General features: G+C 45.0%; 1 protein-coding gene across 7 annotated transcripts in view; it reads right to left on the bottom strand.

Moving 5' to 3' along the window:
• sgcg (sarcoglycan, gamma) overlaps positions 1 to 24,213 on the bottom strand; it is a 1,055,765-nt gene that overhangs the window by 434,308 nt on the left and 597,244 nt on the right. For all 7 annotated transcript variants that reach the window (XM_085999188.1, XM_085999193.1, XM_085999189.1 and 4 more), the window contains one exon: positions 18,527 to 18,628. In XM_085999188.1, the coding sequence (XP_085855314.1) occupies positions 18,527 to 18,628 (102 nt within the window). The remainder of the gene's footprint in view (positions 1 to 18,526; positions 18,629 to 24,213) is intronic.

Raw genomic sequence — 24,213 nt, 5'->3', positions numbered from 1 at the left:
GGGAAAGTGGAGGAGGGGAGGAAAGAACAAAAGGGAAGGTCTGTGATCGGGTGGAAGGCAGGAGAGATTAAATGACAAAAGCGATGATGGTGCGAACCTAAATGGTAGCTTTGGAGCTGTAGCTTTCATTTGCATTCTATTTACATTGCTGTGCTCTCTTCAGGTACAAGCAGGGGCAGCTACCTGAAAAACCACACAGGAGGTTCAGCTTCAGTGCTATCGAGGCGCAGAATGGCAGGGGGAAGGATTACCACTCATTTTTCCTCTGCATAGCACCCATTTTTCCAGAGCTATTTGGGTGTTAAACCAAGAAAAATTGCCCCTTGTGTCTCAAATGTTACTGCAGGAGAAGTGCTGAGAAGACTAATAAATAATTATTGTAAATATATTGTTTTATTTAATTCGATGAATTTATCCTTTTAATGTTCAATAAATCTGTCTAGTAATTTATGGCCTAAGGCATGGTCTGATAGAATGTTTAATCTTCCACTTTCCAAAGCTCATAAAGGGCTGCAGTTCACTGTTAAAGACTACATTGTGGTGGAGGCAGAAAAGTGAACTAATTGCTCACAATAGCAGATATGTGAGTAACACTGCTCTCTTTCATGCTTAAAATCTAGAGCCACACCAAAGGAGAGCGTCTCTATTTGGGGCTGAAGGCCACATACTAGTAAAAGTACAGACACAAGGTGCATGGAGGGACGCTGTCGACTGAATTAATGCTGTTGTCCAGGACCCTCACACATGGACGCAAGAAAGGAAAAAACTTGTTGGATGCAATGGAAACCTTTGCAATTCATGAAGGTGGCAGCATTCTGGGGAGATGCCCGCAGGGCAATGCGTGCACAGTCTATAAACATCTGGACTGGAGTGCGGGGGGCGGGGGGGGGGGAGGGATATTGCAATCTCTGCAAATTTCAAATCACTATCCTGCTGTTTCTAGATAGCTATGGGATAAGTGGTGAAAGGTGTTTGCTTTTAGAAACAAGGGCCCCTGATATTTACAGAAAGGTAGCGGGGCAGGCCAAAAATGGTCAAAGAGCACGGCAAGGCCGGGGACATGGAGGTCCTGCTAAACTTAACGGCTGGACATCATTAACATTTTTTCCTTCCGTTTCCCGCCCAGCAGCCGGCAAATTGACAGCCTGGCGACTGCCGGGCGGGAAAACCAGGGCCAGGAGGCCACAGCCGGGGAGTCTTGGATACCATGCATTCGGGAGTAGGGATGGTCAGGGTTCGTGAGTTGTGGGGGCGGAGGGGGGAGTCGGCCGTGATTGGGGCTTGTTGAGGGAGGCCCTCGCGACAGGAGGGAGAGAGAGGCTGCGATTGCACTGTGGGACACTCGGACACCTGGTAACCCACGCCGTAAAAACGGCAACCGGTGTGTGCGCGACCGTCGTGGGGGACGGGTTAATATCGAAGCCAAGGTATCAATCACCTGCTTGATACTTGCATGGACTGCTGACTGGTTGATATTACTGGTGATCCTGTGGCAGCCTGGAAGGATTGACCTCACCCTATGTCTACTTACCAGCAATTAGACTTTGTGGCATTAGCAGGGAATAGCGCCTTATTGCAGCAAAGCAATAGATTATGCACTACATGGTATAATAAGAACATAAGAACATAAGAAATAGGAACAGGAGTAGGCCATTTGGCCCTTTGAGCCTGCTCCGCCATTCAATAAGATCATGGCTGATCTTCTACCTCATCTCCACTTTCCTGCACTATCCCCATATCCCTTGATTCCCTTAATATTCAAAAATCTTTCAATCTCTGTCTTGAATATACTCAACGACTGAGCCTCCACAGCCCTCTGGGGTAGAGAATTCCAAAGATTCACCACCCTCTGTGTGAAGAAATTTCTCCTCATCTCAGTCCTAAATGGCCGACCCCTTATTCTGAGATTGTGACCCCTGGTTCTAGACTCCCCAGCCAGGGGAAACATCCTCCTTGCATCTACCCTGTCAAGCCCTGTAAGAATTTTGTATGTTTCAATGAGATCGCCTCTCATTCTTCTAAACTCTAGAGAATATAGGCCTATTCGGCTCAATCTCTCCTCAAAGGACAATCCCCCCATCCCAGGAACCAGTCTGGTGAACCTTCATTGCACTCCCTCTATGGCAAGTATATCCTTCCTTAGGTAAGGAGACCAAAACTGTACACAATACTCCAGGTGTGGTCTCACCAGGGCCCTATATAATTGCAGTAAGACGTCTTTAATCTTGTACTCAAATCCTCTTGTAATAAAGGCCAACATAGCATTTGCTTTCCTAATTGCTTGCTGTACCTGCATGTTAACTTTCAGTGATTCGTGTACAAGGACAACCAGGTCCCTCTGAACACCAACATTTCCCAATCTCTCACCATTTAAAAAATACTCTGCTTTTCTATTTTTCCTACCAAAATGGATAACTTCACATTTCTCCACATTTGCCATGTTCTTGCCCACTCACTTAGGCTGTTTGTATCCCCTTGAAGCCTCCTTGCATCCTCCTCACAACTTACATTCCCACCCAGCTTTGTATCATCAGCAAACTTGGATATATTACATTTGGTCCCCTCATCCAAATCATTGATGTAGATTGTGAATAGCTGAGGCCCAAGCACTGATCCTTGCAGTACCCCACTAGTTACAGCTGGCCAACCCAAAAATGACCCGTTTATTCCTACACTGTTTTCTGCCCGTTAACTAATCCTCAATCCATGATAGTATATTACCTCCAATCCCATGAGCCCTCATTTTGTTCAACAACCTCTTGTGTGGCACCTTATCGAATGCCTTCTGAAAATTCAAATACACCACATCCACTGGTTCCCCCTTATCTATTCTGCTAGTTACAACCTCAAAAAACTCTAACAGATTTGTCAAACACAATTTCCCTTTCATAAATCTGTGTTGACTCTGCCCAATCCTATTATTATTTTTAAGTGCCCTGTAACCACATCCTTAATAACAGATTCTAGCATTTTCCCTACTATTGATGTCAGGCTAACTGGTCTGTAGTTCCTTGTTTTCTCTCTCCCTACTTTCTTAAATAGTGGGGTTACATTTGCTACCTTCCAATCCGCAGGAACCGTTCCAGAATCTATGGAATTTTGGAAAATGACAACCAATGCATCCACTATCTCTATAGCCTATCTCTTTCAAAACCCTAGGATGTAGGCCATCAGGTCCAGGGAAATTATCAGCTTTCAGTCCCATTAATTTCTCCAGTATTTTTTTTTACTAACACTGTGTGTACGCAATCATAGGGGCCTCGCAAGGGTCGGTTTCAGGCATGCGAAGCGCATGCACTAAAACCCAGCACTTCTGATCTGTCAAGAATTCTCTTGACAGATCCTTTGCCTACCCTGGGGAAGGGCCTCCATGGGCTTTCTGCACAACCACCGCCCGGTGAAAACCTTTAAAAATCTTATGCCTGGTAAAAGCGTAAGGCCTGCTTTTACCAGCATAAGAGTTAAAAAAAATAAAAAATATAAAAAAATTTCACTCATTTATAATTTAAAAATACTCTTAAAAAAGCTAAGTTTATTTTTAGCCCCTTAAAAATCGAACTATTTTTTTCAAAAAATTATTTAAAATTTTTTTTTAATTTAATGTAATTTTAACTAATTTTAAATACATGATTTTTAAAAAATTATTTAATGTTTAACTGTTTTTTAAGTGATCCCCATTCATACTTTTGACAGATCTATGTGTAGAGACCTGTCAAAAGTGTGAAGGGGGATTGCCTTCTTTGTTTGGTTCCCCATGGCCCACGTGATCCCAGGGACGCTTGGTAACCGCCTGCACCCCTGGGATACCGGGGCCTCTGCGCGCGCACCAGGAGAGGCCCAGGAGGTAAGTTCGTAGATTTTTCCAGATCGGAGACACCCGCACGCAGGAAGCCTCCAATCGGAAATTCAGGGCCAATAATTTCTTTCAGTTCCTCATTCTCGCTAGACCCTTGGTTCTCCACTATTTCCAGGAAGTTTTTTGCGTCTTCTTCCGTGAAGACAGACACAAAGGGCAGGATTTTCATTGGGCTGTGGAGGCGGGATTAGAGTCATGTGGGGGTTAAAATCCTGAAGTCGGGGGGCACGAACCCATCCTGCCCCCAACCCGCCTCCATGCCAGTTTCAAAGGAGGCGGGTACCCGACCAACACTGGGACCCGCCTCCCCAAGGCGGGAAGGGGATTAGTGCCAATTAACAGGTAGTTAACAGGCAGTTTTTAGCCTAATCCCTATTTTCATTGGTGAAATGTGGGATTCCCAACGGCTCCAAACCACGCCAAGTTAGCGAGACGGGCCGTCAGGATGAAGGGCTTGGAGGGTTCGAGATGTCCGGTGTTCAGGTGAGTGACGGGTGAATGAGTGAAGAGGTAAGTGTGTTTGGTTTGTTTAAAGTGTTTAAAGAAGTTTTACTTACCTTTACAGCCTTCCTTCCTTCAGGTCTCAGGAGTCCCTCATCTCACCGGCACAGAAAGCAGAATGGCCGCAATGTCAAAAATTGCAGCATTCAGCTTTCTGTTCCGGGGAGATCGCTAAATCATCCTGAGAGGAAGGAATTAACAGCTTCAAACAGCTGTGAAACGCTGATATTTCATCTGTCAAAAGGTCTTGACAGATGAAATATCAATCTGCGACGTCACCTGTTGCCGGGTGGCCCTTAATTGGAGCGGGCTCAACAAGGTCAATCAAGTCAAAATCGCGTGGGTTGGCTAGAACTCGATGGAGGCGGGACTACAACCCCGAAAGTTGTAGTCCCGCCTCCTCAATGAAAATCCAACCCATAGGCCACGATTTTGCCGGCGCTCAGAGGGCAGGTTTGGAGGCGGGTCAGAGGTTAAAGTCATTTTGATTGATGGCAGGTTCCGAACTCGCCATCAACCCGCCTCCAAACAGCCTTCCAAAGTGTCGGGTCCCCGATTTGCGAATGGACCTGACACCTAGCAGCGGGAAATGGATTAAAGGCAATTAACTGCCTATTAACAGGTACTTGTCAGTAGTTTTCAGGCTGTTTTTCAATTTTCCAGCTTCTGGGTTGGGTTTCACGATGTCCGGGCAACATGCCAGGTAAGTGTGGCGTGTTGTGAGTCTGGTCTAATATTTGTGAAAAGATGACAGCTGCAGAAGTGGTGTGAAGGATCCAATGTTGCACATGGTGAGTTTCAGAGCAAAGAAAATGTTGGTTACTGCATTTTTAATACATATACAGATTTCTTTAGCTTACAAGTTTTTAAATCCAACTGTATGTCCAGTGCCATCTCATTGGGACAACCTCTCTCACCAGTGACAGATCGCTTCTGTCGCCTCACCTGCAGCTGCCATTTATTCCAGCATATGGAGGGAGTCACTGCAGAGTCTGGGTGCAAGAGTTCACCTCTGTGCAGTGATTGTCAGTGTTTTCAGCACCTCAATGCTGTCAAACACTGAAAAATCAACTGTCAAAATAAAATTGTGCATGGTCCCTTTAAGGAAACCTGTAGATGACGCGTCATCAAATGATGTCATCAGACCCGCTTCCTGTTAATTGGCCGGTAACAAGGCCAATCAAGGGAAAATCACGTCCGTGGAGCGGAGGCAGCTGGGGGCGGGACTGGAACCCAGAAACCAGCTGACCCGCACCCATCCCGACACCGAGCAGAAAATCGCTGCCAAAGTATTTGTTTTATTTCTCCGCCATTTCCTTATTCCCCATTATAACTTCTCCTGTCTCAGCCTGTAAGGGACCCACATTTACTTTTGCAAATCTTTTCCTTTTTACATACCTATAGAAGCTTTTACAGTCTGTTTTTATGTCTGTCGCTAGTTTACGCTCATTCTATTTTCCCTTTCTTTATCAATTTCTTGGTCCTCCTTTGCTGAATTCTAAAATCCTCCCAATCCTCAGGCTTTCTACTCTTTTTGGCAAGATTATAAATCTCTTCCTTTGATCTAATACTATCTTTAACTTCTCTTGTTAGCCACAGTTGGACCACTTTTCCTGTGGGATTTTTGTGCCTTAAAGGAATGTATATTTGTTGTAAATTATGTATTAATTCTTTAAATGCTAGCCATTGCTTGTCTACCATCATATCTTTTAATGTAGTTTCCCAATCTACCGTAGCCAACTCGCCCCTCATACCAACGTAGTTAGTTTTGTTTGGATTTAAGACCCTAGTTTCGAATTTAACTAAATCACATTCAAACTGAATATTAAATTCTATCATATTATCTCACTCTTCCCTAAAGGCCCCTTTACTACAAGGTTGTTAATTAACCCTTTCTCATTGCACAATACTAGAACTAAAATAGCCTGTTCCCTAGTTGGTTCCTCAACATACTGATCTAGAAAGCTATCTTGCATACATTCCATGAATTCGTCCTCCACACTATTACTGCAAATTTGGTTTGCCCAGTCTATATGTAGATTAAAATCCCCCATGATCGCTGTATTACCCTTGTTACACGCACCTCTAATTTCCTGATTTATACTCTGCCCTACATTACAACTATTGTTTGGGGGCCTACAAACAACTCCCACCAATGTTTTCTGCCCCTTGCTGTTTCTTAGCTCCACCCAAACTGATTCTACTTCTTGATTTTTGGAGCTAAGATCCTTTCTGTCTACTGTCTTTATCCCATCCTTTATTATCAGGGCTACCCCTCCTCCTTTTCCATTTTGCCTATCTCTTCTAAAAGTTAAGTATCCTGGAATATTTAGTTCCCAACCTTGGCCACTTTGCAACCATGTCTCCGTTATGGCTATTAGATCAAACCTGTTAATTTCTATCTACGCTATTAATTAATCTATTTTGTTGTGAATGCTTCATGCATTCAGATATAGGGCCTTTAGTTTTGACTTATTTCAATTTTTCCCTGATGTCACCTTAGTCACTGATGCCTTATTACCTTTGTTACTCTCTCTTTCCCTTCCTGACCCATTCTGCTTATTGTACCCAAAACTCTAATCTGCTCTAGAGCCTTGACATTTCTCTCGCTGCTTTTAAATTTACTTTTTCCTGAATCCTCCCCCCGCCACCCCCCCCACCCCCCATCCCTGTCCTTATACAACACTGTATCATGTGGCTTACTGTGAGCACTGGCATGTGAGAGCTACTCGTATTAAAGTATGTTTGGAATGAGTGACTACAGTGCTGTGTGCATTAATGGATTAAATGCCATGTTTGAAAAGCCAGAGTTTAAATTGAGGCTGATTTACTTGGGAAGTGCTGTACGATTAACGCAGCAACCTTTCCAAGCTGACATTTAATCTATCAATATAAATCACCCCAGAGGTCTATTAACTCTAATTATAATTGCAAAACTCTAAATACAAAATGGATTTTAATTGTTTCATGAATACATTAAATGCGTCCACCTCTCTTCGATCTGAAGACTACACACATTGGTTTGTCATTGTTCAATCTCTTTTTCTAGTATTAGTGTTCAGATACTAGTATACATGAAACAATGTACCTTGCAGTTAACTATATGCAGTGACAAGATAAATAAAAAGCTAAAAGATTCATGAATACCCAGTCAATGATTATTTCATTAAACAACTAGACGAAAAAAACCTTTATTTATTTATCAACTACAAATCATGTTTATTCACGACCGCAACTATTGAATTGTATGTTGTGGAAGAACATATTTCAAATATGTTATTTAATACTGTGCCGCATACCATACCATCTCTAGGAAATCCCTACATATAAAAATTGCTAAAATATGAAAGTATCTCACTGAATAACTGTGAAGTTAAAATGCTATGGCCTGGAAAATTATGCCATGCGCTGGTGGCATCACCAATGACCCAGTGATTAAACGTAATGTTGTATTGAACCATACAGAATGCGAAATCACAGATTTTTCCCCTGGCCTGTGCTGAATGAAGCCAAGACATCCGCAGAACAGAGGGAGCTACAACTGCACTTTGCATTCCTGGGCTAGGAATGGGGAAAGATTAGGCAGGGCTTCTAGGTGTTGAAATTCTGCATTTTGCTCAGTGGATTTTGCATTTGTCCAGAACTTCCCTGGACTTTCCACTGTTCCCTGATTTACATACTGATAGTTTGCTCCCAGTGCAATTTAGGTAAATGGTGCAGAAGCATCAATGTGCAAACACAGCTCCTTAAAATTGCACCTCTGCTTCCTGTTGCTTGCAAAATGCTGATTCTGTTTTCTTCATCTGTATTGTGCTGAGAGGAGCCAGGTGTCTGCCAGTTCACTGGGGAAAGGGAAGACATTTTTGTTTTCTGAGAGCATCCTGCAGGTTATGCTGAGGGAAATGATGGCAAGCATATGTGTCATTTGTGGGTGTGAGGGCCACTCTCCTCAGCAAGCGGAAGAGGCGCCTAAACAGAATAATAGTGTCTGCAGTAAAGAGGCCACCTTCCCAGATGAGGAATAAATTCTTGATGTATTTCGCCAAGATATATGTGTCTCTGCACTTACCTCTGTACTCTGTAATGCAATGCCTGCAGCACACACACAAATGTGCAAATATTAACGGGGAACCGAGGAGGGTGTGGGGGAGCTCATAATCAACCAAAGAACCCGGCAATACCGGGAACGTGGAGGCCCTGCCGATCATAATGGCAAGGCCTCATTAGAATATTTTTGGACCGCCTCCCACCTGGGAACTGGCCAAATGGACAGCCTGGGCAGTGGGTGGGAGGGAAAACTAGTGGCAGGAGGCCGAGGGGTCAGTCCCCGGTACTCAGAAGGAAGCATCAGCTCCAAGCTCGCGATTGGAAGGGGAAGGGGAGCTCGCTATCGGGAGAGAAGGGAGGCTGGAGTTTGGGTCGGGGAGAGGTTGGAGATCGGGGCTTTGGGCAGAGATTGGGGTCGGTCGCAGGGGGAGGGGCTCCAGGCAGTGATCACCTCTGGGAGAGGCCGAAGGCTTCTTGTGAGGCCTGGAGGGAGCACACCTGCTCCTCCTGGCCCTTTATCTCTTACCTTCGGGAGTTGGCAACTCCCTCCTCGGATCAGCTGCTGGGCAGCTGACAGCTCGGGCCTCCCTGTCACGTGCAATTTAATTTAATTTGCGACACCAATGATGTCATCAAGCCGCAACTTTGGAATTGTTAAATTAGGACCCCGCCTGCCTTTTGCTGGAGCCTCGTCAATGGCCTGATTTCTGTGTGTTAAAATTTAAAAGGGCGCAAATGGGGTCGGGTTACTCGACCCTGATATTTTAACCCCCCCATCTCCCGCCACAGGCAGGATACAGTCGGGGGTGGGAGTCGGGGTTAAAATCGAGGCCTTAAAGACTTCCCCCTCAAAGCAGCTGCATACTCACGTGGGATGCTTTCTTATCATGTTAACATAAGGAAACCCATATTCATGCATGACACAACTTTCCTCTTCCTTTCACAGATGGTGGGTTGAGCTATTAAACACTTCTCCAATACCCATCTGCATCCTGCATGTGCTTTCACTTTGAATTTGAACTAATATTAAAGCATGTTTTACAATTCCATCTACCTTTCCCTCCATCTTGAATACTAAGCGCTATTTTTCTGAAATATTCACAAAAGACATGAAAACCCTTCCTTTTCCTGCAACTGTTCCCTCACTCAGCCGAATGTGAAAGTAAACATAGGCTTGTACGTGCTTGTTTCCTGCATCGCTTCTCACCTGTATTAAACAATACCTTCTCGTATATAGGTTGTATTCCACTAGATGGCAAGTGGAGTGCCATCACAATCTCTACTTTATTCTTAAAGAGGAAAATAGCTCACAACCTGCTGGAAAACAGCAGCCAGATATCTCAGAGTCTCAATGGTAGGTCATTGTGTTTTGTGCTTTACTGTATAAAAAATAAAAAATCACAATGCCAACAGTAATGCTGGAGCTTTTAGTGAGGTGGACAAAGAAAAAGCACCAAAAATTCAAACTAAAAATGATTCTTCTGCATCAAAGTTTCAGCAAGTTAAAAATCCACAAGAAGTCCTTTAATAGTCCTTCCCCTACCTGACACTGCCTAGAAACCAGCAACGCTTCTTATATGTAGATATATACAGCTTTTTATAGAGGCTGGTCATAGGCCTCAGGGGAAGGAATTTGAAGGAGGTTCCTTTTCAACGCATTACAATGCAATTAGCATGCGGCAGGCAAGATGGTGACCAGCAATGCAGAACGACCATATGGTGATGGAAGCGAAGTTACAGCAGCCTTGTTTTCCAGTGGGGATTGGACAGTAGGGCTCCTCATTCTGGGAGCACCTAACAATGAGCAGTAAAAGCAAGGAAAATCCAGCCCATCCTCTTGAAACTGGATGAAAACTGTGGGCACATCAGCTCGCAGTTTCATTATTTTCATTTGAAAGTCCTGTCTTCACTATTTTAATTGATGTATTTTAAAGAAGTTAATCCATCTGCTGAAATGCTGGCGAGAGAATCATCTGGCTGATATATTAAGCATTTGAATGCTAGTACTTCACAGTATAATTTCAGGGTGGCTGGGTTTAAGAACTGGCACGCCACCCATTCAAACTGCTTTCAAGTGTAGATGACCCGAGGATTAAGCAGCTCCACCCACCTATCTACAGAGAATGCAGATTTATTTGGATTTTGGGCTTCTAGCTTATCGTAAAGTTCTGGCAGTTTTAAGCAATACTTTGCAATAATGGATAGGTGGAAAGCTGCCATGTAGCTGTTCAGCGTGAGTTTAAGGAAGCTTTCATCAAAGCATTCCTTTCACAGGCTTACAGCTGAACTGATGTGAAAAAAACATCACCCTAAAGAGGAAAAATATGAGAGCATAAAACAAGTTTTTGGCACTTGAACAATACATAGCCAGTGAAACAACTGCCATGACTGAGGTTGCGACCCTAAAAAGGATCCTGAAAAATGAAAGTCATGACCTGACTAGATTACTAAGAAGACAAAGTCATACCACAGATACACTGGTACACTTCAGTGTGGAAAACACAAAAAAGCCACAACCATGGAGTCATTTTGCAATTGAATGCAGGCATTTGACCAGCACGGGGGTGGGGGGGAGGGGGGTTCAGACAATCTGCGCTGGGATTGCACAGGCTGGATTTTTACTGCCGGTCTGTACTGGGGTTGTTCAAGGCTCTCACTCACTGATGCATGAGAAGCTCATAAAGCACTGAAAGATTTCAATTAACTGACCCACAATTTCCCCAGGTTTGCCTGGGAAATGCACAAACAGTGCTCTAGATCAACAATTGGTCGCAATCAAAGGCCTTTCCTGTCATTCGAGGTATTTTTTTTCTTAAAGCTGGTGCTGATTTAGGGCTGTTTCGCAGATAATTGCAGTTTTTGATTTTTTGGAGGTCTTTTCCCATTTTGTTGGGAGCATTTTTTTGTGTGCCTGTTTTGTTTTCACATTGTAAGATTTAATTGAGCTTACAATTCATTTTCAGCACCATTAAGTGTCACGATGGCCATTCCTCTTGTCCTCAGGAAAGAAGGTTTACCTGCACCTGAGGCGGGTGCCACAGCCCTGTGGTAAACAAGTGTGCTCCACAAACCTTGCAGGGTGGCTTGGGCATATCAGAGATGTGCCTTCACCATCTATCCTTCACCAGGGATGCCTCTCTACAGGTCAGGACTGTGCCTTCAATGTGTCATCTTGTTGTAGAAGTAGAAAAGTAGCTGTGGTATCTTGAGGTGGCCATAGATGGAGATGGACACAGGTTAACTCCGTAACATGGTTTAATCAACACTTGCACATAAAAGCTTCTGCCATGAGGCAGCAAAAACAAAGAGTACAACCAGTACAGACCAGACTTAACTCAGGAGACCAATTGCCACAGCACCACCTGGTGGATCAGGTTACTCATAACCTCCCAGGTTACTACACTCCTCCCCCCTTAAGATTGCCGTATGCAATTCTTAAACAATAACCCTTACTAGGTACTACGTTTTAATTAACCAGTATGCTCTAACCATGGTTAACCCCTGACTAATTTAACAGGTTTGTATAAGTCTTTCTGGTTGCTTGCGAATCCTTTGTGAACGTCTTAATTCCACTTGTGGTGGATTCTCAGATTCACTCACACTTGAGATTGGAGTCGTCTCTGATGTTGGTTTTACTCTGTCCCGCTGTGGCCTGGCAGTACCAGTGTCCACTGGCACCTTATAAGCCGTGCTGGGTCCTGGAACAGCCTCCTCTACTGCCCTTTGTTCCATCTGAGGCAGTTCCCCCTGCTGCCGGCTGAAAAGCTGATCCACATGCCGACAAACCCCTCGACCATCCCCTAATAACACGGAGTACGACACAGGTCCTGTAATGTCCTGGATTAGTCCTGGTATCCATTTAGGTCCATAGCTGAAGTTCCGGGTGTACACAGAGTCCCCTATGGCGAAATGGCGAGCTTTAGTATGTTTGTCATGGTACGCTTTTTGGTTTGTTTGTTTTGTCTCAACCTTGCTTTTGAGATCTGGGTGTATCAGGTCTAACGTGCACCGCAACTTTCTCCCCATCATCAACTCAGCCGGAGAAAGCCCCATGGTAGCTTGGGGTGTTATACGATAACTAAACAAGACTCTATTGAGCTTGGTCTCCAGGGTGTCACCTGAGCTCTTCCTCATGAGCTCCTTAAAAGACTGCATGGCTCGCTCAGCTAACCCATTTGAGGCTGGGTGATATGGAGCCGAGGTGACATGTGTGATTCCATTCCTTACCATGAATTCTTTGCTCCCTTCACTAACAAAACACTCTGCATTGTCGGATACAATCATTTCTGGAATACCATGCGTGCTGAAGCTGTTCCTGAGACAATCCAGTGTGGCATCAGTCGTTGCAGAGCTCACTGGATAAACGTCGATCCACTTTGAGTGAGCGTCTACCAGCACCAAAAACATTTTGCCCATAAAAGGTCTCGCATAGTCCATGTGAATTCTCCTCCAGGGTTTGCTGGGCCACTCCCAGGGATGGAGTGGTGCCCCGGCAGGTGCTTTCCTCTGTTCCTGACATATAGTGCATGACTTTACCTTTGACTCAATTTCAGCATCCAAGTTAGGCCACCACAGGTAGCTCCTAGCCAGTCCTTTCATTGTAGTCATTCCTGGGTGCGATTGATGCAACTGTTCCATCAAAGTAGAGCATCCCCGCTCTGGGACTATGATGTGTGCTCCCCATAGCACACATCCATCTTGGACACTGAGCTCGTGCTGTCTCTGTCTGTACGGCGCAAACTCTGGTCCCTCACGGTGATCTGGCCAGCCTTTCAACACATACTCACGGACCCTTGACAGAACGGGGTCCTTGGCTGTCCAGCCCTGGATTTGCGCTGAAGTCATCAGGGGACTGATCTCCTGATCCAGCATCAGGACGTGCTCCTCAGGGGAAGTACTGCGAGGAGATTTTGAGAGGGGCAGGCGGCTGAGAGCATCAGCGTTCCCGTTTTCCTTGCCGGCTCTGTACGTGATCACATATTCATAGGCTCTTAGTATTACTGCCCATCTCATTATTCTCTGTGATGCCATTTGAGGCACCGCTTTCATCTCATTCAGTAAGCTAATAAGAGGCTTGTGGTCAGTACTGATTACAAACTTCCTCCCATATATGTACTTATGGAATTTCTTTACTCCAAATATAATGGCTAACCCCTCTTTATCAAGCTGTGAATAGTTCTTTTCCGCAGCTGTGAGCGTGCGTGAAACAAACCCGATGGGCCTTTCCGCTTCATCTGGCATGCGGTGGGCCAACACTGCCCCCACTCCATAGGGTGATGCATCGCAGGACATTATCAGCTCCTTCTTCTCGTCGTAATGCACTAACACCCTGCTGGACTGAAGTAGCTCCTTTGACTGCTGAAGCGCTTTCGCTTGCTCTGGCCCCTAACACCATGGCTCCTCCTTTCTCAGCAGTTTGTGCAGGGGTGCCAGCAGCATCGATAAGTTTGGGAGAAACCGGTTATAATAATTCAGGAGCCCTAGATAGGCTTTCAGTTCAGTCACTGAGGTGGGTGCAGGTGCATCCTGCACTGCCCGCACTTTCCCTGGTAATGGATGGAGGCCTGTGGCATCCACCCGATGTCCCAGGAATGTAACTTCCTTCTCCATGAAACTACACTTACTCCGTTTCAGGCATAGCCCCGCCTCTTCCAGCCGCTGTAGCACTTTGTCCAGTGTTTTTACGTGATCCTGATCGTCACTTCCTGTTAGCAGAATATCATCTAAGTACACGGCCACCTTTGGAATGCCCTGCAGAATGCCCTCCATAGTCCGTTGGAATATTGCTGGGCTAGAACTGACACCAAATGCTAAACTGGCATACGTGAACAGCCCCTTGTGCGTGTTCACTGTGACAAACTTTTTTGATTCTTCATCTAGCAATATCTGCTGATACGCATGACTCATGTCCAATTTGCTGAATCTTTCTCCCCCAGCGAGCGATGTTAACATGTCCTCCATTCTCGGAATGGGGTACTGTTCCAGTGATGATACTCTGTTCACTGTTAACTTATAGTCACCACACACCCTTACGTTACCGTCGGGCTTCAATACCGGGACTATTGGTGCCGCCCAGTCTGAAAATTTCACTGGTTCTATTACTTTGTCCCTTAGCAGGCAATCTAGTTCCGCCTCAACCTTGGTTTTCATTGCAAAAGGTACCGACCTTGGTTTAAAGAAACAAGGCGTGGCATCACTGGCTACATGAATCTTGGCTGTGGCTCCCCTTAAGGTGCCCAGTTCGCCCTTGAACACTAACTCATGCTTCATCAGCACTTCTTGCAGTGCCTCTGTACTGTCCTCCATTTTATTCATTGCCTGCCAGTCCACACTCAACTCACTGATCCACCCTCGCCCTAACAGGTTTGGCCCTGACCCTGCTACCACTACCACCGTAAGCTCTTTGGTGACTCCTTTGTGTTCCACTTGTACTTCGGCCGCCCCCAAAATGTCCACCTTCTGTCCTGTGTAGGTTTTGAGACTAATGGGGCATGTACCTAGCTCTGGTACTTTTGCTTCCCCCCATAGCTTGGCGTACTCAGTCTGCGACATTATGGTTACACTACATCCGGTGTCAATCTCAAACTTTACTTGACCTCCGTTCACTATCAAATACTGAGTGAGGGGGTACGTTGGGCCTTGAAGCGTCTATACTGTATATAGTGAAAACCTCCTCACTAGACTCTTCCTCCTCTTGTATGTAATTTGCCCGCTTTGTGTACTTCTCCCTCCCCCCTTTAGCATGCTTTGCCCCTTTAGCACTGCTTCTCTCACTCACTGCCCTTTTACAGACTTCCTTCAAGTGCCTTTTTTCCACAATTGTGGCACTTTGCCTTTGCAAACCTATAGTCCTTTGCATAATGGCTCGTCCCGCCACATCGGTAGCAATCCCCAACCCCGACTGGTGGACTTTTCACACCAGTTTCCATCTTGAAAACAGCTCCTCCCACTGGTTTACTCCATTTCTCCTTGCTCATACTGTTTAAGTCCTTAATATCCTTGTTAGCTGTCTCCATGGCTTGTGCTTCTTTAAGTGCCGTCTCAAACGTTAATCCTTCTTCTGACAGCAACCTTTGCTGTATACTGTCGTCGTTAACTTCACATACTAGTCTGTCCCTTAACATGACTGTGAGCGTATTTCCAAAATTACAGTCCTGTGCGAGCTTCCGAAGCTCCTCCACATACTCAGTAGTGCTTTCTTCCGGCCTCCTAATCCTCGAATTGAATTTCCATCTCTGTACTATTTCACTAGGTTTCGGATTGAAATGATTCTTTAGTAGACTCACCAACTCGTCAAAAGATTTTTCTCCTGGCCGCTCCGGGCTCAGCAGATTCCTCATCCGTGTATAGGTTTGCGCTCCCACACAACTCAGTAAAATGGCCCTTTTCTTTTCAGCACTGTCCACCTCGTTTGCCATGAAGAAATGGCTCAGTATTTCACAGTACTCCTCCCAAGACTGCGACTTGCTGTCAAAAGGTGCCACGGAGCCTACCATTCCTGCCATCCTTGGAGTCCGGTCACTTCAGCCAAAAAATCAAACTCCGTTTCGACTCCCGTGGCCTAGCCTCATGCTTTTCCGACTAGTTTGCTAACCAACCCGAGCACCTCTTCCAAATACTCCATAACTATGACTGATCCACCAAAACTTTTCCGTCCTTTATTCTCGTCGCCATATGTGGTATCTTGAGGTGGCCATAGATGGAGACGGACACAGGTTAACTCTGTAACATGGTTTAATCAACACTTGCACATAAAAGCTTCTGCCATGAGGCAGCAAAAACAAAGAGTACAACCAGTACAGACCAGACTTAACTCAGGAGACCAATTGCCACAGCACCACCTGGTGGATCAGGTTACTCATAACCTCCCAGGTTACTACAGTAGCCTTGGAAGTTAAAGGGGCATGTGCACATTTACAGACGTATTTGTAACCTGCAGGCCAACCTGGGCTTTAGTCAGTGATTTAGTCAGTGATTATGCATTGCATAATGTTAAAATGACTTGAGGTGATCTAATTGAAAAATGTGAGTGTGGCAAGCTTTCAATTGTACATTGCATCTGGTCATACCCTACTGAGGTATAGGTATGCACGGGATGCAATGAAAAAGCTGTAAGTTTTGCATGAGGGCTTGGCATGGGTGAACAGTAAATATGTAAAAATGGTCAGAAAATCATGAGCAGTGCGCACCAAAAATTTTGAGATGCGCTTTGGCGGGAGCTTGAGGTTGGAAAATTGCCCTTTAACTGTCTGCGTCATCTGGATCTATGGGGTCGATTTTAACTGTGAGCAAGTTTCAGGCAGGCAGGGGGTGGGGTGAGCGCAAAATGCATTTGCCGGCCCAGATTTCAGGCCTAGGGTATTTTGAACTCCCAGGCCCCCTCTGCATGCTGGGGGCCAGTGGGAACGGGCCGGTAAGCCCCCATGCTCCATTTTAAATCTATTGTGCCTTAGAGTAAATGAGGAATAAGGCTTCAGGTATCCATAAAAGTGCCAAGGTAAGTGTAGCCTCCCTTTTGTGCATGTTGCTCTTTGTTCATGGAAGGTGTAGCCCCAATGGGAATGTTTCTGATCTGTGTCTCAGGGAGAGAGCATGCTGTAAACATTTATCCCTTTTTGTTGGACTCCTGCATACAATAGAGGGTGGAGGACAGTGGGCACATTAATATCTTGCACACTGCCGTTCCAAATTCTGCTTGTGTAGAGTACTTGCCTGCAGAAGCACCATGCTAGCTCATTTGCAAAGTCTTCCACCTGTGGCAAAATCTAGCCCTTAGCCAGGCAGGTCTGCAGTACTCGATGGCACTGGTGATGATTGAACTGCCAGCCTAGCTCCCTTACTGAACCTGGAAGGGTAGGGCCCGTCAATGGGGCTGTGCTTCTTGCCACTCAGCTCCATAAAACTCTGCAAGCCAATGGTTAATTTAAAGGTATGGTAATGTAGTGGTAATGGTAGTAGATTAGCAGGCTAGAGGTCATGAGTTCAAATCCCGCCATGGCAAGTTGTGGAATTGAATTCAATAAACCTGGTCATTTATAGGTTGGAACCAAGAAATGAAAATGATGGATTGTTGTAAAAGCTCAACTCTCAATAATATTCTTCAGGGAAAAGAACAATATGTGATGCCCACTGAAGTGGCCTAACCACCATTAGCTGTGATTTAGGATGTGTGGAGTCTGCCAGATACTGCTCTGGGTATAAATCCACTGCAGTATTCCATGTATGTACGTGATTTAATAACTTGTCTGAATATGATTTTGGCTATTGTGTTGTGTGTTTGTACACAAATTAACACAAAAGACTTGTTCATAAATATGGCACCCCATTGAAACTTTTTGGGGGGCTTGGGTATGACTCTCTCCTTTAATCCCCATGAACTTTGCAACTACAATGTTACTGTCTGAATACTTAACTTGCATACCTGGAATTCTTTCCCTTAAAAACCTGTTGAGGTTAGGTCAATTGAAAATTTGAAAACTGAGATTGATAGGCTTTTGTTAGGCAAGAGTATTAAGGGTTACGGAACCAAGGTGGGTAGATGGAGTTAAGATACAGATCAGCCATAATCTAATTGAATGGTGGAACAGGCTCAAGGGTCTGAATGACCTACTTCCTATATGTATGTTCCTATAGCAATTCCTCCCTCTATTATTTTAATGTAGGCGGTAACCCACTTAATGCCCCCAGTGAAATAGCAGAGAGAGGGATTTGATTTTGGCCTGTTCAGCTTTTGTACGCTAAGATCATCAACTGTAATTTCCAGGCTTATAAACCCATTATTACATTTCATGGAGCATTACAAAGGTCACCTTCAACCTCGCCGTCCTCTCCAATTACCACCCCATTAATAGACAGAAAATCAGGTATGCTGCCTGCGTGCCAGAGTTCCCAATGTGCACTCCCAGTCTAGGAATCTCTGCAAGGGAAGCATTAAATCATTAAATTTACTCTTATATAAAGACAAGTTGTTATTGTTGAGCTCTGACAGTAAACAGCAATAATTATTCGCAAGTTGTTGAAAGGCTTGACATTTCACAAGTTCACATCCCTTAATAATTCATAATATGAAAAATTCTTGCTTCACTGGAATTCGACACAAGTTTCTTCGTACTCACTACATACCATTCTGGAGCGAATTTCTTTGGCATACAATGGGAAAAGAAACTCTGACTCTCCTTCCAGCCGAATCCCATTTTCTGTGACTCTCAGGTGTCCCATTCCATCCTGCAGGAAAATAAAATGAAACACAAATCAAATAGCTGGACCATGCTCCAGTAACTGATCAGCAATTTCCAAAGTGCATCTGAGAGGCGAGGCAGCAGAAGCATATTGTTACATATTCTGAATGTAGTTAAAGGCCCTGTGGTGTCATGGCTGTTTAAATCACTGAACACTGCAGTCACATTTCTGTACCAGTACATATCAGAATAGTGAAAATCCTGCGTGGAACCCCAACAGAAGAAGCAATCAACAAGAAAAGATTTACCAAACACTTTAGTTACACATATCAATCCCTTCTTACTCTAACACTTAGCAACTATCATTTTAGAAGCAGTAGGGCCGATTTTAACTCGGGGGGGGGGGGGCGGGCACGGGGGCCAAAGCGAGCGGCAAAGTGTCCAGTTCCCAGAGTGTGAGGCCTGAGAGATTTTAACGCCGGGCCTCATTTGTATACCCCACCCCTCCTCGCCCGAAGCTGGCCCAAAGTCAATGGAAAGTAATATTGGGCAAGGTCAAAAATTGGCATTCCACATGATCCCATGGGTTTCCTGCCTAGCAAATTAATGTTGGTGAAATTCCTCTGTAAGTCTTATTAGGTGGTTTGACCTACCTTGAAGAGAATGGGCAAGCGTGTGTCTTTAAATTCTTTTAATAATGCTTTCCCGCAGCGGATTCTGTTTACACAATGAGGTTGCTAAAAATTTGTTTGCGAGCAAGTTATCTATTTTGTTTTGTCTGGTAGGTTTAGAACATGGATGACCTGAGCCTTTGGCAGTCACCACACACTTCAGTAGATTTACTTCTGTTATATTAGAACTCTTGGGGGAATCCACTCCAAATCACAGATATCTCTTACAGAAATAGACATTACCTAAATTGAGTTTATCTCACGGGTCAGGAAGACAGTTACAAAGTCGCAAGTGAACTATGAAGCTCTTACTCATGAATGGGATAAAATCAGCATCCCACTGTTCCCCTCTGTGGGTTCCAATTACTCCACATATCAAACATTTAAACACAAACTAATTTGGGATTTATTAAAAAGTTAATTTCAAGTCCATTCAAACAATTGAACATTGTTACAGGAATCTCATCAGATTAATAAGTAACATGCAAATTATGTTGTCATGTACCATCTGTGTCTTAGCCATGGCCCACATCAGAAGTACATTAATAACTCCCGCCATGATTTCTTTCAATTCTTGGCAATTCTTCAGCTCAGAGAGCAAATTGCAAACACCAGTCTAGTATTTTCTTCCAATTTTCTCCCCTCCTTTCATGTCGGCACTAACTCATGCAGGGGTATAGTTCCACATGCTCTTGTCTGTTACCTCACTGGAGTGAATATTGGGCCGTATTTTGGGATGCCTACGGGTGCGTACAAGGTGTGTACATGCCCGTAGGGACCGCGCAAGTTCCAGGTTTAGGTATGCGAAGCGCATGCGCTAAAACCTGGAACTTGCGATCTGTCAAGAATCCTCTTGACCAATCCTCCACATCCCCGGGAGAAGGGCCTCTGCGGGTGGAGAGTTGCGCTATTTGCCCAACTTCCACCCGCTGAATACCCGTGAAATACTTACGCCTGCTTTTATCAGCATAAGAGTTTTAAAAAATAGAAAAATAAAATTTTATCACTCATTTATACATTAAAAACCCTGTCTAATTAGTAAGTTTATTTTTAGCCCTGTTAAAACATATAGGCCTAGAAATTCAGTTGTTAGCGCCAGCCGCTAGCGCCTTAGGAGGAGGAGAAGTGGGGCGCTAAGCGGCTAGCGCCCGGGCTCGGCGCGATCTGCACCTCTCGCGAACTTCACTCAAGATTTAGCGGTGGTGCAAAACCGCAGCGCCCGCTCAGCTGCGCACGCAGATCGTGACGTCATTTCATGGTGCAACGCCCTTGGTGCGCCCCGAACCGGAACTTCAGTGGCGCCGCCCTTCTTTGCGCCTGGCGCCCCCAGCGACTGGTAGAGGGGAGCGGTTCCCAGTCGCTGCGGGGCGCGGGGGGCGCTATTTAAAGGGGACTCCTCCTGCATTATAAGTGACAGCCATTTTGTGGCAATCCTTCTGTGTGAGAGACGGATATTTGGAGAGAGACAAAGGCAGAGAGCTTTCTGCTTTGACTCAGCGCTCGCACAGGTACTTTTGGCTTCAGGCCAGAGCTTTGCACTTGGATTTAACTTTCAGTGCCATAGCCTTGAGTCGCCACATATAATGGGGGCTGCAATGGGTGGAAACGTTGGCTTTCTGCATTGCATTCAAAGGGCTCAGAGATGCCGTGAGAGAGTGCCAGTCATGGCCAGATGGAGAAGGGCCAACAGGCGTCGGCACAGGAGGCCTTACCCACCCAGGGTATACCGCCAGCAGTTCTCATATCTGAACATATCTGAGGAGCAGTGTGTTCGGAGGCTGCAATTCAGAAGGGAGGTGGTCACTGAGATCTGCCACCTGCTTCGCAGAGATCTGCAGCCACAGCTGAGGAGCAGGACGTCTCTGTCGGTGGCAGTGAAGGTGACGGTGGCTTTCAACTTCTATGCCACCGGCTCCTTCCAATCCGCTACTGGGGACATTGCCAACATCTCCCACTTCGCGATACATTGCTGCATCCGCCAGGTGACCAATGCCCTTTTCAGAAGGAGACGTCAGTACATCTCCTTCCCCATGACCCTGGACAAGCAGCAAGAGCGTGCAATGGGATTTGCAAGAATAGCGGGCTTCCCCATGGTCCAGGACGTAGAACTGATGAACCAGCAATGGTCAGGCCTTGCTTCAGGGCTGCAGTGTGCAGGGCATGGCAGCCAAACAAGTCGACCCTTCCCCTTTAAGAGCTGACCGGCGCCAGCGTGTCTGCCTTCATTCAGAAACTCGCCGCACCTGCGCTGCGCCTGCCCTCGGTGTTAGCACCTCGGCTCGCCGGCTTACCGCCTTATGATAGTTGTGCATCACCTGCTTTAGCGCAGCAGCAACCTCTTGGGGCGATGCAACTCAATTTCAGCGAAGGTGGCGCTAAGTTGCGCCGGGTGCTAAATTTAGCGAACGCCCGGCTGTAGCGCCCCAAATGTGGTGATACTGAATTTCTAGGCCATATTTTTTTTCCAAAAAATTAAATTTTCATTTAAAATATTTAATTAAATGGCATTTTCATTCATTTTAAATATGTAATTTAATTTTTTTTAATTTCATGTGTTTGTGTACTTTTTAAGTGATCCCCATTCATACTTATGGGAGTTCCGTACGGATGCAACTCCCATAAGTATGAATGGGGATTCCCTTCTTTTATTGGTTGGGCCGGCCCACGTGATCCCAGGGGGCGCTTGCGAACCGCCTGCGTCCCTGGGATACGTGGGCCTCTGCCCGCGCGTACCCGGAGAGGCCCAGGATCGCGGGCCTCTGTACCTCCCGAGCCACCAGGTAAATACGTCGGAGGCATCCAATCGCAAATTTTGGGCCATTTGGGCCGTATTTTGTGGCCCCTACGGGTGCATACGAGGTGCGCACGCGCCCATAAGGGCCGCGCAAGTACCGGGTTTATGCATGATGACAGATCCTCCGCATCCCCGGAAAAAGGCATCCGTGGGCGGAGAGTTCTGCCCAGCAAAGGCCCGTGAAATTCTTACGCCTGGTAAAAGCAGACAGCTCACAACAGGAGGCAGATAGCCACAAATGGAGGAGTGGGTGGAGGTGGGGGGAGGTCAGCATTCCTGCCAGGCTCCCTGCCTACTTGGCAGGAAGCAGTGGAGGGTTTGCACAACACTTATCTTTCCTTTCTCACTCAATCCTATTAACATATAAGCACCGACAAACAAGCTTGCATATATCAGCTGCTCCATGCCAACTGCCTGGCAAAGGTTGCTGTCCAAGAAGTTGCACTGAAGACATGCTCCTAACACTTTTCCTTTTTTCATCTCTGCGAGTATTGCTTCAGGACTGGCTCGGCACCTTATTCAGCACCCTAACATTTCATCTCACTCTGGTAAGCAGCACCACATCTCCATTCACTCTGCTCTATGAACATAAGTTGTTGTTGTCGCTAGTAATTGCTCGCAGGGGTAGGAACTCGCCCTGTAGGGAGTCACTATGATAGCCCATGCCCTACTGGGCAGGTACAGCTCATTTGCCCTACAACATGTCGTAGTACCATACCTCTATATAGTCTTGAATATAATTGGGTTCATCAACATGTTAGAAAAACTTTGCAATGAAAAATATCTTTACATTATGTTGCAGACACTATCCGTGTGGTGCATGACTTGGTTAATAATCACTTCTTTGAACGCTGTCGACAAGACAACAAAAACACTTGTCAGAAACCACTGGTCCAACTGAGAATTCTTGAAAGGTTAAATGGTAATTGTTATATTCACACCCCAGCAGAGTTATTAAATTGAAATTAAGTGTGCTGCAGATCTTAGTATTCACTATGATCATGGATTGTTTTGCTGCAAATTATTTTGACACAGTCTTTCGCAGTGTTGTCCAATACATTAGCCACTAGTCACGTGTGGCTAATTATGAATCCAGATGTGGTTAATTGCATTTCTGATTAATTAATACAAATGAGTAATAGACACCGTCACTGAGCATTTGATTCAATACTCATAATCACACGGTGTATGCATGTGTACTTTAACCTTTTTGTGTGTTTGTTGGTAAAATTGTAAGGCGAAAAGCAGAGTGTGCGAGTGTTTTTTGGATTATTGAATGTTGGTAGGTGTTTGTTAAGTAAATATACACATGTGAAGTACATTTACCTGCATTGTGTGAATGTATGCAGGGCAGCTTCAACTAAAATTAGTGCATGTGGTTAAAACAGTGTCCAGGTAACCACAGCTGTGAATAGTCAATGATTTCTCTTGGACAACACTGTCCCATCGGATCAAAAGCAGGGCTTCACAATGTAAAGAGATTTTACAGAAATCTTCTGTTGACTTTCAGCTGGTCTTTAATACCCTGCTGACTAGTTATTTATCACAGCTGACAATATATTGGCCTTGTGCAGTGTTTTCTGCTCCTTGTTTAGAACTGCAAAATCAGAGTCTTATTTATTTGGAGTGAAGAATCGAAGATGTCTCTCCCTCTCTAGACACATTCAGTGTCAGTAATGTATTTTCAAAATGAGGACGTCGTCTTATAATTAATTTCAAGGCAAAATAAACTCTGATACAGCAGGCACCCAGTTAATAGCTCAACAAAAGTAAAAGGTTAATTGCATTTTAGGCATGTAGTGATAAGCTCTCTTAATACTACTTTTTGCTTGAGCGTGATCGGGAATGAACTGTGATAACTTAACAGTCAAGTAATTAATCCTTGTACAGTAATCCTGAAATGTTTAAATTTTCCATCAGTAGGCAGTTGTTTCTGGGTCAAAGTCAGATCGACCTCTATTAATATTGTTTGTTGCTCAATTAAAAGGCAAGACATATCTGTTCTTGCTGGATATTTCATGGTATATATTAAAAAAGACTTATAACACTTGTGTGGAACAAAAATTATTCAATTTATACAAGACATAATTAATTTTTAACATTGTAGTTGTACATTGCACATTGGATTTTTTGGACATGGTTAGAAATGTTTTGGCTGCGAGTTTT

The sequence above is a fragment of the Somniosus microcephalus genome, chromosome 10 (assembly GCF_052327205.1).
Source record: "Somniosus microcephalus isolate GS21.2 chromosome 10, FLI_Smic_1.0, whole genome shotgun sequence".
Classification (NCBI taxonomy): domain Eukaryota; kingdom Metazoa; phylum Chordata; class Chondrichthyes; order Squaliformes; family Somniosidae; genus Somniosus; species Somniosus microcephalus.
The sequence above is the reverse complement of the archived record's forward strand: the minus strand, read 5'-3'. Positions and strand labels throughout refer to the sequence as shown.